Source organism: Opisthocomus hoazin, chromosome 12 (genome assembly GCF_030867145.1).
Source record: "Opisthocomus hoazin isolate bOpiHoa1 chromosome 12, bOpiHoa1.hap1, whole genome shotgun sequence".
NCBI classification, from domain to species: domain Eukaryota; kingdom Metazoa; phylum Chordata; class Aves; order Opisthocomiformes; family Opisthocomidae; genus Opisthocomus; species Opisthocomus hoazin.
The window spans coordinates 12,556,886-12,571,781 of NC_134425.1; the positions used below are offsets into that span (position 1 = coordinate 12,556,886).

Below are 14,896 nucleotides of genomic sequence, written 5' to 3' on the forward strand. Positions count from 1 at the left end.
AGAGAACTTGCTAACGGGACTACAAAGCCACCCAGAGCAGGGAAGTAAAGGCGGCTGCCTACATACTGGCAGAGCATCCATTTCCATTTCCCTCCCTCACACACAGCACCAATGGGACCACTCTGCAAGTACCTGCAGGGCTAATGTGTGCACAGGAGAAAGAAACTGCCAAGGTAACCTGGTTCCTAAAAAAATCCAAACTGCTGACAGGACATGCCAAAAAGGGCCTTATTTCTCACATTCTTTACCTAGGCAGCTCATGACAGGCTTTTCTCAGAGGTAAACAACCAATTATGAAAGCTCATATGGTTCAGCACTCGCTGCAACTCTGTTTTCTCTGTCTCTAGCACTAGGGCATTTATCATTCGCGATGAGAAGCATTCCCAGGAACCCTGGTAACAAGTAGATCTCACTACTGTAAGGTGGTTTTAGCTCTCCGTCGGACTACATTCCTCTCCCGGCCCCCACCCAGCCACCGGGATTTATTTCCCCTGCTCTGCTCAGCTCATCCCGTCCACCCCCGCGGGTTTATGCCCGGGCAGTCCCCTCCCGTGTGGCCAAACCGCCGGGCCGGACCCGGCTTCCAAGCGCCGTTATCCGCCCACAGCTCCCGACCCAAGCTGCAGATCCCCGCCGCGTCCCTAGCCCTTCCCCTTCCCCAGGGGCCGCAGCAGCGAGGGGAAGGACCGGGGCCGGGGTCACGCCAGGCCCCGGGAGCTGAGGAGCCCGTCCGGGCCGGGTCAGCCCCCCCCGCACGCGCAGTCCCTCGCACCCCGGCCCGCCGCGCGGCCTGCGCCGGCCCCGCGCCTCCGGGCCCCGCTCCCCTCCGTCCGGGCCGCCCCGGCTTCGTCCTTCCCCGCCGCGGCTGCGGGCAGGGCAGGGCAGGGCAGGGGGAGCCGCGGCCGGCCCCCGCGGGGCGGAGGTCGCCCGCCCGCCCCCGCCCTCCGCCCGTCCAGGCGCCGCCGCCCCCCCGGCCCCGCGCGCAGGAGGAGGCGGCGGGGCGCGTCTGCCGGCGGCGGCTGCGCCCGCCTGGCCGCCGGGGCGGAGGCGCATGGAGACGACGGCCGCCGCTGCGTGCTGGGGTAAGCGGCGCGGAGGCGGCGGGCGCCGTGCGGTACGCCCGCCCCTGACGCGGGCGGCAGCGGAGGGCCCGGCGGGGCGGGGGGCGGCCCGCAGCCGGGCGGGACCCTGCCCTGGGGGTGTCTGTCCGCGGAAACTTTCTGTTCCTCGGTACCCCCCTCCCCCCCCCGGGGCTGTGCCCCCCAGCGCGGCGCCAGGCCGGGGGGGGCGGGGGCGGTGAGCGTGGCGGCGGGAGGGGAGAACCAGCGGCGGGGGACGAGCGAGGGCAGGAGCCGGGCGCGGCCCCGGGTGGGTGCGAGCCCCGCGCCGGGGCTGTGCCGCCGCCGGCTGCCGCCCGCCCGGGCTCCGGTCCTGGGTGCGCCCGCAGCAGCCAGCGAGCCCTGCGATGCCAGAAACCGACACGGTTTGGGATTGAGGGCGCGTTTTACCCGTGTGCGTTTTGTTGCCTGCAAGTGTAAATCTTTGAAGTGCAAGTTATAAATATTAAAGCTTAAATGGATAGGGGGAGTGTGTGTAGCAAATTTTAGAATACATTTGTTCTAACCCAGTTTGACACACACCCGCCTAATACATTCGAGATGCACTTAAACAAATGAGGAAACAGTTACTTTATTTTACAATGGTAGGTGCCCGTTTCAGAGGCTGGTGAATGACTTAACAATAATTAGCGTATTTATATAACATCTTGTTGTTCATACCTGGGGTTTTTGAATCTAAGAGGCATGAAAGTCCCGTTTCCTCAGCTGGAGTGATTCCTGGAAGTATGAAGCAGTGACTTGTTTGGTTTTTCCCCCCCATTCAAGCTACATCTGTGCATATATTCAGAATCTGAAACGTAATCCTGCCCCAGAGAGAGTGGGTGCACATTAACAGCACCCCGTGTCTTCAACTGACATCTGGCTGCAAAAAAAACCAAACCACTATTAAAGACCCTTTTTCTCCATTTTTCCCTCCTTAGTTCTTTTCTTCCATCTTCCTCTCATCTCTGGAAGCTCCATCCGTATTGGAATAGGCAGCAATTATTCCAATCTCTGTAAGTAGTCTTTTTTTTTTTTAACTGCATTAATGGCATGCCTTGCAGTCATGTACAGCTGTAGGAATATTATATTTAAAGTCCTCTAGCAGATAAACATCAATCCATGAAAAAGCAAGGAGCTTCCTGACTAAGAAAACAACTGAGTTAACAGAAGTGGACTCAACTGTGTGGTCTTTGCACAGACAAAACTCACAGAAATGAGTGAAAATTGCGTGAAATAGAGGATCATAAAATTTAGTGCCAGGTACAAGTATTTCAATAGTTCCTTTTTTAAAAAAAAAAAAAAAAATTCTCTTTTTCAGCATTTTTTCCCACAACAAATTAGCACGTAGCTGCTAAAACTGGTTTACAAATTGAGCGCACTGACATCCGTCAAAATTTATATCATTTTGGCACTCACTAGTGAAATAAATGTGGCTAAAAATTACTTCCAGTCATTGAAATAAAACAATTCCTGACATTTTACTTCCTTACACTCTCCTTTTTATGACTGACTTTTGTAGTTATTACACAAAAGTGTTTTGAAAAGGAAATAAAACATAGGAGCCCATTCTGCTCGTGTCACTGTTCCTATTTTGGCAGAAAACTACATGTATGCAGGGAATCAAAGTAGCATGTTCAATCTCTTAGATGAAAGAATGCAAAATGATAAAAATATCTACACAACAATGAAAACAGCCAAGGTATCTCTCAGAGCAAGTGCTGCAGGTCAAGAAGAGCCATGCGGAAATGTTGTAAATAGATTATGACAGTAACAACTTTCAAGTTAAGATGCCCATCATGGGTGAGAAATTGTACAATTAAACCTGAAGTTTAAAGAAAGAAGAGTCAAAAATTTATCATTCTTACTTTGGAACATGCATAAAGGAACAACAGTCAGGCAGCTACTATCATTCACAGACTAGAAATATTATCAAGCTTAACGTTTGCTGCCACAACCTACCAGCTTGGAGAAATTATTTATAGCGTCAAGACCAGCTCGTGTCCACACTAGGTATTTGTAGGATCTAGCTCTATGATAACTTTGGTAACAACAAGCAGCTTTTGGTTGGTAAAGCTGAAGACAGTGCAAAACCAAGTAAATGTAAAGTGTTGTCTTTCAGATTGCCTGGTAATCCCTGCAACTCCTAGAAAAAAACATGTTAAAGTTGGGCTCAAGAGCAAGGGCAAAATTAGTAGCTGCTGATTAAAATTGTTCACCCTTTGGCTACCTAATGGATGACCAACTGGCATCACCTAAGGCATAGAAAATACATAATAACAATACAAAAATGACAGGAAATTGTAAATGCTTACATTACCATAGCTACATGTGGCAGTTACTCATTTATTAGTGAATTGCCTGTAGACATGGCAAAAAGATACTTGTAATGAGCTCATGTTGTTACAGGTTAATATTGCAAAAATACTGTTTAGATTATTTTTGCACAGAACTGTTGGTTTTACATTATATACATGAAATGATATACATTATTTCACAGCACTTCATTACATCTGTGGCCAGTATCTGTTTAGGTTGGGGATTCATATCAGATGAACATAATTTCTTATCCATTCTTCGCTTTCCTGTTCCTTGACCCTTTAAGCTCAGAATTTTCCCTGCCATTGTCCCTCCCAGAGAGCCCACTTCTTCATGGCAGGAGAACTTTGTATTGCATTAACTTTAGATTAGCGGGGTTTTGTAATAGAAGTGTTGCAGCAAACACAGTTCAGAGTAGTCTGAGTATTGCCCTAATTTTCAAATGGGTGCCCATCTCTCTTCAAAATTAAGTGTTCTTAAGACAGTGTTTTTGTTTTGCTTTGGCCCTAACTGAGCACAGTTCAGCCAGGCCCACTACTCTGGCCTTCGACGCAAGGCCTATCATGTGTAATTACTGTAATGCCTAGACGGTGAAATGTTCTACTGACAGTAACAGATAACATTAATGCAATAGCAGGTGGGTATTAGCAAAAAAAAAACCCCACCCAAACCCAACTCAAAACCAGGGCTTGTATTATGCTTTTATAGTGAACATGGAAAGAGACCGGAGTTATCCCTGGGTGTTACTATGTACTACAGGGAGGAGACTACATAGCAGGTTCTTCAGCTATACAGAATTCACGTATGCCAGGTACTAGACCTGTTCACTCTCCCAACGCTGAATTGCCTAAGCAAGTGCAAAGGCCTAGGAGCAGGACTGCAGCTCTTCTCATACAGAGTCAGCTGTGCCTCAAGAGTGCTGCTCCGGTACAGGACAAAGGGGTAAAGCCAAGTCCAGGCAAGTTAATACTCCGGAATGGAGCTGTGTGACTCCAACCACGCAGCACCAAGGCGGGCTGACAGTTCCAGCGTTTAATGGAACTTTCTGACTGAAAAGAAAGTTTGCTATTAGCTTTGTTGCTTCAGATGTTTCTTTTTGAGAGAAACATTGACTTTTCTTTGCAAAGCATTTTTAGCTGTTGGTCAGGTATGTATATTTGTTTTTTAAACTAAAAAGTCAACATTATCTCTAGAAAATATTGATGACAATGAGTATCAATCATTATTAATCAGCAGTCATGAACTTCAGTCACTAATACTTAAATGAAGGGGGCCCAAAACTGTCAGAGAAGTAAAAAGGCAGACAAACGGTTCTGCCCAAACTGCCTTCCCTTACTGCACGGTGCTGCCTCCTCCACCTCCACCTCCACCTCAGCAGTTCTGAGATTCACCTCTGAAGATGATTTTAAGCACAGGTAAAAGCAAACAAATAAAGTGATTTTTCAGTCAGTTATCCAGATTGCCAATACATATCAGCTATTATGAAAAGATAGTTATTTTACAACTATTAAGTGAGTATATAGTTAAGTATTTAAATATTAGTAAATCTTTATGATAACCTTATTGAAATATGTCTCTGCTGTTACATCTAAGAGCACAAGGTATGTGCAGAGATATACAAAAGGTTCGTTTGGATGCCTGAATCGTGACAAACAAAACTATAAAATATGCAGACAGCATTTTAAAATCCAGGTTAAGACTCCTGCGTTATAACCATTACAGATCATACAACCTTAGTCTTACGAAACAGAATTAATCTCACAAAATCAAGAAGGAACAAAAGCACTTTTACTGTGGCGCTGTCCTCTTTCTGCATGAAAACCCACCTAAGCCAGGCACAGGGACATACTTGCTACAAAGTGCAGAAGATCCTCATCCTAAAACCGGTAGGCCCTTGAGTAGGTGCTTTGGGTTCAGCATTGGGCTCACAGGCAGCAGCAGCACAGATGGCTGCCAGCTGGGCTGCCACTGACTGCAGCACTGCTAGCTCTGCTCTGAGACCCTGGGACGACAGTGGAAGCCTGAACAAACTTCTACTCATAAACAAGGAAATCACAGCAAGAATAAAACTCTCTTTCCACTATTACAGACTGGAGAGTCTGTAGCTCTTGTTCTTGATGGAAAATCCTGTGTTTTTCCCAGAATGGTCTCCAAACCAGTTTAACATAGTTGTCTAGAGGCCAGTACTCAATAAACGTAATTTCACATTCACATGCACAAGTGCAGCCCAGTGCCTCTGTTCAAACAGGTGAAGAAACTGGGTGATTTTGGGTCTGTGCAAGTATCTTACAGTGGTTCTGTTGGCTGTGCCAGATTTGAGAAATACAGAAAGACAAGACATTGTTTCAAGCCTGTGCATAACCGCTTTGCTGTGAGCTGGTATCCCGAGGAGAGCGTGTTATGCCAGAAAGTTTAAGAAACAGACTGACAGATTTGCACGAAGACTTCTGCAACCCACAGCAGTATTTTCCCTTGCACTTGTGGGATACCTTGAGAAGCATCAGTGATCAAAGCAACATCTACCACCCACTTCCACCAGTCCCTCTCTTCTCTAACAGAGAATGCCAGAAACCAGGTATGTGTGTGATGCCAGGCAGTGAGGGAAACATACACTCTAGTTGCCCTCTCTTCACTAAGTGTACGGCAAAGTTTAATCCCCAGAATGATCTGCTCTTTATTTTCCTTCACTGATTTTTTTTTTTCTTCCTCAAAGTGTGGATGTTCTCTGAAGGCACCCATCTTTCCCTAGTTTTCCACATTGGACTTCAGGCGTTAATGACTCCAACTGTGCAGAAGGGAAGGATGTTCAAATGCTGCCAGAACCACACCTCAGAATACTTCTTTCTTCTTCCTTACTAAGTCGTATCCTGCTTTGTATCTTCCTGCCATTAATTTATCTTATGATGGCTTGAAATCATCTCAGTTACATCAAGAATTATTTTTTTCACCTTTTCATTTATTAGACTGGACTCTGGACTAGGAAGGTATCAATTTCTCTCCAAGCCTGATGATTTCTTGTCCTCATTTATGAGGGCATAGGCCAACAACTCTGAATCGTTCATTTCTACTGTAACTACTGAATTCGTGCTTTAGTTTCAGCAGCTTCTCCTGACTCTCAACTCCCATTCCTGATACTTGATTTTGAGCGGGGAGAATAATAGATTAGAATTCATTCCTATGCAACTACTATGCAAAAATACAGACTAGAATCCAGTGCTGCTCCCTTCAAATAAACAGAAACAATGCTTTTGTTTTTGAAGGGGATCTGATGAAACTGGTACAAGCAGCCACACTGAGAAACCTCTCAGAGAAGAGTAGGGGGGAAGATGTGTTTTAGAGGTGCTGAGCACTGTTTACTCTTGCAGTCTGACATATCATTATCATAAAATGATTGTATTTGAGCTAGATGTTCAAGCACCTAAAAATGCAGTAGATGCCTTTATGCAAAGCATCTTTCAAGGAGAGGTGGACACCTAATTGATTATGATCTTTTGTAAAGCCTACTTCGAGTCTCTGCTTTCAGATGCTTTGAAAATTTGGCCTCAAATTCAGAGCTGGCAGAAGCAAGCAATTCCGTTGGCTTTGACAGATTTATGCAAACAGTGATTTTAGCTCCCAGACTTAATACATATCTTGCTAGAACTTCCTGAAATCCCTCAGACTGTTTTGTAAAAATAATGACATTAAATGTCATAGAGACAGCTGCAGTCTTCAAGAACCTGTGCGAAGATAATTCACTGGAGGACATTCCAGCCAAAGCCACTTGATCACTGTCTATTCTTAATGCAAATAGTGCTTCTATGACACTTTGTTTCTTTGGCCTTTTTAATTCTAAGTTTCTTATCTTTTAATTGCTGTTTTTAGTTGCAAGTGTGTTAATCCTTTTACTTCTATCATTAAAATGAGGATTTTCCTTTCAGCAATTGTTTTCTTTCTTCATTAGAAGCACTATAAAAAGAAATAGTGAAAATACGTGCAGTATTTAAATTTTTTTACTTTTGATTCTCTCCTATTGGCAATTAATCTTTTTTGTGTCATGGTTTAAGAGAAGCAGCTCTGTAAGCATCTGATCTTCACAGGTTTTCAGCATCCTAGCTTTATTTTGAATCAGCTGCAAAATTGTTACAGGATTACTTCTACTTAAAAGACCCAGCTAAGACTGAAGCTTTATCGCGCTATGTCCTGCACAAAATAACTGGCCTTATCCTTCCAGATTGCAGCTGTCCAGATAACACAAAAGGTGGGAAGAGAATAAAAGGTTGGCAGAAAAATTAATTGCTTTAGATTACACAGCAATTTAAGGAGAAGACAAGGCTCTCCTGGCTCCTGGACTGGTATCTGTCTATTTGGCACTGACTGCTAACAAGATACTGCGCTAGCTGTTTTCTCTTGTAGCATCTTTTTCTTCCATCTTTGTCCAGTCCCATATCTCTCTTTGTTCTTGGGGCTGAAGGAACAGATTTGCTGCAAGACAACTTCTGGAACGTTTATTCTGCTTTTACTTTTTCATATGGTTATTTTATGTAGCTGAATTAATTGTCCACAGACAACCAGTCATCCATCAGGCTCAGACCTGATGGACATATTCTGAGCTTACACTTAACCTCAGCTTTCAGTTCCCACTTACTTAGAAAAGTAATTACAGCTGGCCTGTAATGTTTTCCTAGTTAGATCACAAATACAGGTGGATCCCCCTTCCACTGGAGAACCCAAGAGATATATAGAAATGACATTATTTTGCATCAGAAAGTTAAACACTTCAGTCAGTAGAACAGCTTTCTGAGTCACTCTTAAATCATTTAACAGGCTGCTTCCAATTTTTAAACATTGAAAAGAGGTCCCAGCTTACAGAATGGGTTAAAGCAGGGATTTCTACAGCAAGGACTCAGAATCTTAAAGAGATGAGCTTTACAAAAGAGATCACAGATCCTCTCAGGGAGAGAGTAATACAGTACATGGCAGGGCACCTAGCTATTTAGTCCCTACTAGGACAATCTCATATTGAATTTTGCTTCGAATCCACACTTAACCATCTCCTCTTACTGGCAGAGTTCAATATTTTCAGCTAAATGCTCCCCATTTATGATTACTTACAGGTTAGGCTACTAAGGTGCACAATGGCCATTTTAACTCTCCAAATGCACACAGTATACAAGGAAGTCATTGGCCCAAACAACTGGCAAGTAGTACAAGACTTTATTTAAAAAGTAGATTATAGAAAGCTCAGTGCAGAACAGAAGAGTCTAGAGTTTTTAGAAATTTGTAAACGATGTTTCCTTGTTGTCATCTTAATGTATTGCCCTGAAACTTGCCTCTAAATGTGCAGTGATTATGCAGCCTACGAGATCTTCATTGCCTGTTCAGCAAACAAACGTACAAACCCTGCAGACTTGAACAGACAATAAAAGCTCTGAATGACAAATTAACACTCCTGGTTTATTGCAGGTGCCATGTTGACAATATCTAGTCATTTGGTATTATAATTATAACTGCCTCAGAGACCCATCAGGAGAGGAATGTGAATCCAAAGTGATTTCTGTTTTGGCCTGGAACTCGGTGCTAGAGAAAGAACGCACACACTGCAAAGAGGAGCAACAACGAGTAGCTATTTGGGATGACTTTTATGCATTATTTGAAGCGTATGTTAAACTACGCTAATCATCATGCTCCTCACAGTAAACACATTAGTGAAATCAGATGTTCCTTTAGAAAGAATATGGGACATTCAGTAATAGATTGAAAAAGCAGTTATAATGCATTCAGGCTATTGTGCGCTGGGGTACATGCTGTATAGTACATTTCTTAGCATCAGTCCCAGTCAGAAACTGTCCCAATATATAGGGGGAGCACAAAATCAGCATACCACCACCAAAGATTTTGTACATTTATAAGACAATATTAGAAAATACTTTACTTTTAGAACAGCACAATCCTAAATGGAAACATGAGTGGAAACTATACTTTTGCAACTTGATCCTATTAGCTAACCTCAAAGAAGTCTAAAAACCTGACAGAAATCTGAAATAAAGAAGAAAAACAGCTATGTTCAGAGCTATGTTTCTGTGCTTCTGATTAAAAAAGTTTATACTGAATGAAGCAAGCCGTAAATTGGAAATTTTCCCAACGTTGGAGACATAAGATCATGCTTCGAGAGTGCTCGAGCATCTGCAGAGGCAGAAATAAGAACTTCTTCCCAGATTTTCAAACTTGTAAAACAATGATTCCCAAATAGAGCCAAGGACAGCATGGTAAAATGCAGGACTAGCGACAGTATCAAGGTACCTTAGAAGTACAGAGATGACATCTTGTATCTGTCCTCTGATTTAAGGTTATTGTAAATTTCTCTAGTTGCCATCAATGCAAGAATACTAAAGGAATGGAAGGGCACAGGAATTCACCAGAGACAAAAGAATCTCTCTTCCTTAGATTGTGTTTTGCACAGGTTTCTGTGTCATGCTCTTCTAAACCATATAAGCACAGCAGAGCATTAAGCATCAAACTAACATATGCCATGTGTTGATTATTCTCTCATCCTCTCGCCATGTTCAAGAGTTGCTAAATCATCGCTGTGTCACTGGAGGATACTTCTTCACCACGACTATCTTCCTGCAGCTGGCTACAAGGGTTTCAAAGCCAGGCTGCAGGCAAGAATGAGGACTATGATTTATACGAAGTGTAAAGGGTTACGCTGCACCCACCTGCTGGTGGATGATCAGGGCATTATCAGACTCAGTGGTTGATGTGTGTGGCTGATACCCACTTTAACAGATACATAATTCAGTAGTCATTTGAATAAAAAATTGTGGTATTATTAATGTGGGAAAATGTACAATAACTGTAAACTATTATGTGTATTTTAAAGGTGCAGGTTAATTTTCAAATTGTGGAATAATTTTATGCACCACATTTATATAATATTGTACCTTAACCTAAATTTGATATGATCATTTTGATGTTCTTAAATTACTAATTTTCACCTCATAAATTCATTCACATGCGTGCTGATTCAGAATACAAACCCTGAAAACCATCAGTATGCCACTGCATAGCACACTGCTGTTGGGAACAGGTGGGCTTAGAACTAAAAAGTGCTGCTCTGAAAGAGACTTTGTTAGCTCCCTGCCATCTGTAGAAAAATTGTTTTCAAATAAATTTTACCACAGGGTAAAACATACTTTAAAGACAAAATACTTTGTGCTAGCCACTACTGAGGAAGAAACATCATCTTTGAAAGTAATGCATTTTCTCACAAATGAAACTATCTCTTTCAAAAGAATTTTCATTGCATAGAACTTAAACATTGTTATTTGTTGAGTCGACACCACGCTGAATGTGATGCTTACCTCTGTCCCTGCCTGCTGCATGACTATAGGCCAGTGCCTCAGTTTCATCCTCAAGAAAGCATTTAGATATTTTTAGTCTTCGTGGGTTTTTCGGTTATTTTGGAGCTCCCCTTGAGAACAGATGGAAGGTTTTTATTATCTGGATTCACAAAAGACATAATGTGATTTTGCTACGTATGGGAAATACAGCTTTATGGGATAGGTTTGCACACCTTTTAACTGAAATTGTCTCCCACTGCTTTTCAGTCCAAAAAAATTGGATCTTCCCATATAATTTCTTATAGCGTACAATCTTAACGGTTCTCTCTGAAGATAATAAAATATTGCCATGGTTTTCTAGCATTTCCATAAAGACCATATCCCAAAGTGACTTACACAGTTCAACAATAACTAGCAGAAACACAAAGCATAGTATTACTGTCTGGAAGAGAGAGAAGAGGCGTTTCTCTTTAAGTGGCCTTCAAAGTAGAGCCAGTGAAGTAGTAAAAAGTAAAACAGGAATTTTATGTTACAGGAACTGTATGAAACTTTCTTACATCCAAAAAGTGGTGAAATCTTAGGCAGTGATAGAGGAGAACTTTGTTGAACTAGTAAAAACAGGAGGAGTAAACAAGAAAGGTATGAAGGGGTGTAGGCTGGAGCAAGTTCAAAGAGGTTTAAAATAATTAGGGCAACTTCAAACTAGATTACAAACTAACAGACTTTATGGAAGATATAAATATGTGAGATGCATACGAGGATTAATTACTCTCATAAATTTTCTAATATTTTTTTCCTTTTGCATCATTTTCTTGCAGGTAAATTCCTTTTTGATATTTCCAATGACTGTGTAACCAGTCTAGAGTTAACAAAAGTTGTTCCCGTTTACACAATGACAACGTTTGGTACAAGTAATTATTGTTTAGCTGCCTCTTCTATAATATCTTAAGTTTAACAACAAACAAACAAACAAACAAAAAAAAAAACCCAAACCAAAAAGCCACACACACCCCAAAAACCAGACAGGAATCCCCACAACTTTTAATTGCTGGGGATTCTGTGCCATTTTACCCCCGAATTGTCTGAGATGCCTACCAGAAATACAGGAGCCATTCCAGAAATGATGTTCTGAAAGTACAAACCAGTGTGATCGGATTATTGGCCTCTAGATTGCAGAGCTGCCAGGTACAAGTGCACAATCTAAGATTTACTGTAACAGTATGTTGTCTGTGCTGTGCTTATAAATGCATTTGGGGGGTACTGACATCTTCCACTGGAGCAGCTGTGTGGAAAATTGGAAGTCATGAACAGTTACTCCAAACTGCATGATTTTGCAGCTATGAAGGATGATAAAAAGGCTCCAAATTAAAAATATTGGAGAGCAAACATAAACACGACGTAGCAGAACAGCCTGTGCTCTGGTGGGTACTGATCTGCACACTAGTGCTTTGTGTCTTTACTTTCCAGAACTAATGTTTTTCAAGTTGTGCTTTGACTTTTATTTGCCTGTATTTGGAATGTTCTAGATTGCTCACATAAAGTAACCTGAATACAGGGCTAGTACTCTAATGAAACTTAAAGCTGATTTTCAAAGAGTCTTTCTACACAAATGTCTTTTTTGCCAAACTTAAAAACTTTTTATTCTGTCATTAATGAACTATTTTCTATTTTACTTCTGTTTGTCATTATTGGAAAGCCCTAGAAAACCATGCAACTAAATTATGTCACTCTATCCCATTTGTGCACTCAGATGCAGTTGTCAGAAAATAGTCTCCTTTTATCTACTATCAAAACAAGACCATTTGCAATACTACTACTGGTGAAATGTGAAAGAAAAAAATTAATACATTCTTGCAATAATGTAGGAGGTTTGTTCCCTTCTTTTCTTTGATAATTTTCAGACTTCTTGATCTCCATGAATTTGTTCCCTATAGTATGTTAATAGATTTTTAACCTAACAAACTAGAACACATTTACATAACAAGTTCTTTTTTCAGTGATTTGCTCAGTGTGTTTTAGATGGTATGGCTGGTCACTGGCATTCCATGGGATATTTTTTATTGTGCAGTTAACGTGCAAAAGAAAAAAAAGACATACTCTTGCTTGCATGGAGATTTCCCAAATGCCTTTTAAATTTTGCATCAGGCAGCTGCTGTTTGGATGTTGACAGACGTCAGACAAAACATCTGTTTTGAGTAGCCAGGGACAGCTAACAGCTGTTGCTTGCTGGCTCCGCATTTGCAGTGACCACTCTGTCCTCAGGCATGGCCTCAGAACTTTTTGACTAGGAAGGGGTGATCCTGTTCAGATATGACAGTGATGACACTTCCACACCAGCACTCCCATTTCTTGTGCAAATATGTTTTGCACAGGTGAATATTAGCGTGGCCCAAAACTCTGCTTTTCTTAAATTACAGAGCTTAGGCTGGTATCATCTCTCCTTTGAGAGTAGGAAAGTTGTGTTCATGTATGTGTGTATGCATAAAGATAAAAGGAACCACAGTACACTATCAAAGGACAAGATAAAATTACTCCTTCCCCCTCTCTAGGCAGAGAGGAGTGATACAGTTTTCTACTCCGCCCCGAAGAATCAACAGTAAGCCTGGGAAGTGGCTTCAATCTTTCAACTGAGAAGCCAGTCAAAGATTTGGCTTCATGCAGAGCTGCAGACCCTACTACATAGGTTTTAACATCTCTGCAAAACAAACCTTAATTTATATCTCCATAAATTTACGCAAAGGTTTATTCAAATTATTCAAAAATCCTTCCCCACTATCAGACTGAGTTCCTACCCTTAACTATCAAACTGGAAAGGGACTGTGGAGGAGTTATACTTGCTTCTGAGAAGCCCTTAATCTAGTCCTTTAGGTTTATGCAAGAGAGCAGATCTCTTTTTTTACCCCCTCATTCATCCATTTTGTGTGTTAAGGTGGGGCAAATATGGATTGTTTTGTTTTGGATATTAAAGCATGTCAGTCAGTCAGAAGGCTCGGTGCCTCAGAGACGTGGTATCCTTGTGATTTCTTTGGTATGCTTTACCTAGACCTTATCTGTCTCGAACACTGTTTAAATCATAGAATGGGTTGGAAGGGACCTTATAAATCATCTAGTTCCATCTCCCCTGCCACGGGCAGGGACCCCTTCCACCAGATCAGGTTGCGCAGAGCCCTGTCCAACCTGGCCTTGAACCTTGCCAGGGATGGGGCAGCCACAGCTTCTCTGGGCAACCTGTGCCAGCGCTGCACCATCCTCAGAGTGAAGAATTTCTTTCTTACATCTCACCTAAGTCTACGCTCTTTCAGTTTAAAGGCATTACCCCTTTCCTATCACTACATGCCCTTGTAAATGATGAGCAACAACAGTAGAGGAAATACTTGTTTGAGTCTGAGACCCTTTTCACATCTGACAAAGAGAAGAGAGTGTTTTCATCCGCCCAAGGCTTTCAAAAGCAGGAAGACTGACTGTCAGTAGACATGTGGCTTTGTTACTCAGGAAGAGGTTGCTTGTTACACGAAGTCATCTATTGTTTCTCCTCCTTTCAGATGAACAGAGCATTCTGCCGTGTAAAAAAGAAGACCTACAGTGTGGTGATGGACTCTGCCTCTTAAACTGGCTGCGCTGTCACTACAAGAAGGACTGTGGCAGAGACTACATGTCCATCAAACTAACATGCTCAAGTGAGTTACCCTTCACTTTCCTAAGTCATGACACAGTGTCCTACGAATGTGAATCCATTTTCTCACTGAATTGGTGTCTGTAGCAGTATACTGTTCTAAACACTACATTTGATCTGGTTTTACTGTTGAGAGGATATGGATATTTAGAGGTTCATTTATTCATAGGCCTTAATAATTTATACTGCATGCTGATTTCAAGTAGAATAGTAGACAAATAACAGCAGTGGTGGGAATGGAAGATTTGGTTCAGCTCAAAATGCATTAAGCTAAGGTATTGTGAAGGCTGCTGCTCTGAAATGGCAGCTGAGGGGGGGAAGAAAAAAAAAAAAGCCTAAAAAAGGCAGTTCTCATTGCCCGAAACAATTAGACACTGGCAGCTCTACAGAGCAGTGACTGCTGGCCTCTGTATTTGGAAATGTTAATGTGAATAAATAAAGAAACTGCCAGCTGATTAAAACAATACTTGGGCAGGGGAGAGGTA

The 14,896-nt window shown here is 42.2% G+C and overlaps 1 protein-coding gene across 1 annotated transcript in view; it reads left to right on the forward strand.

Moving 5' to 3' along the window:
* The first annotated feature begins 991 nt into the window (after window positions 1-991).
* The window catches only part of BEAN1 (brain expressed associated with NEDD4 1), a 62,013-nt gene continuing 48,108 nt past the window's right edge, over window positions 992-14,896 (forward strand). Inside the window, exons 1-3 of the mRNA XM_075434143.1 lie at window positions 992-1,082; window positions 2,039-2,113; window positions 14,281-14,415. Of these exons, the coding sequence (XP_075290258.1) occupies window positions 1,052-1,082; window positions 2,039-2,113; window positions 14,281-14,415 (241 nt within the window). The 5' untranslated portion in view covers window positions 992-1,051. The remainder of the gene's footprint in view (window positions 1,083-2,038; window positions 2,114-14,280; window positions 14,416-14,896) is intronic.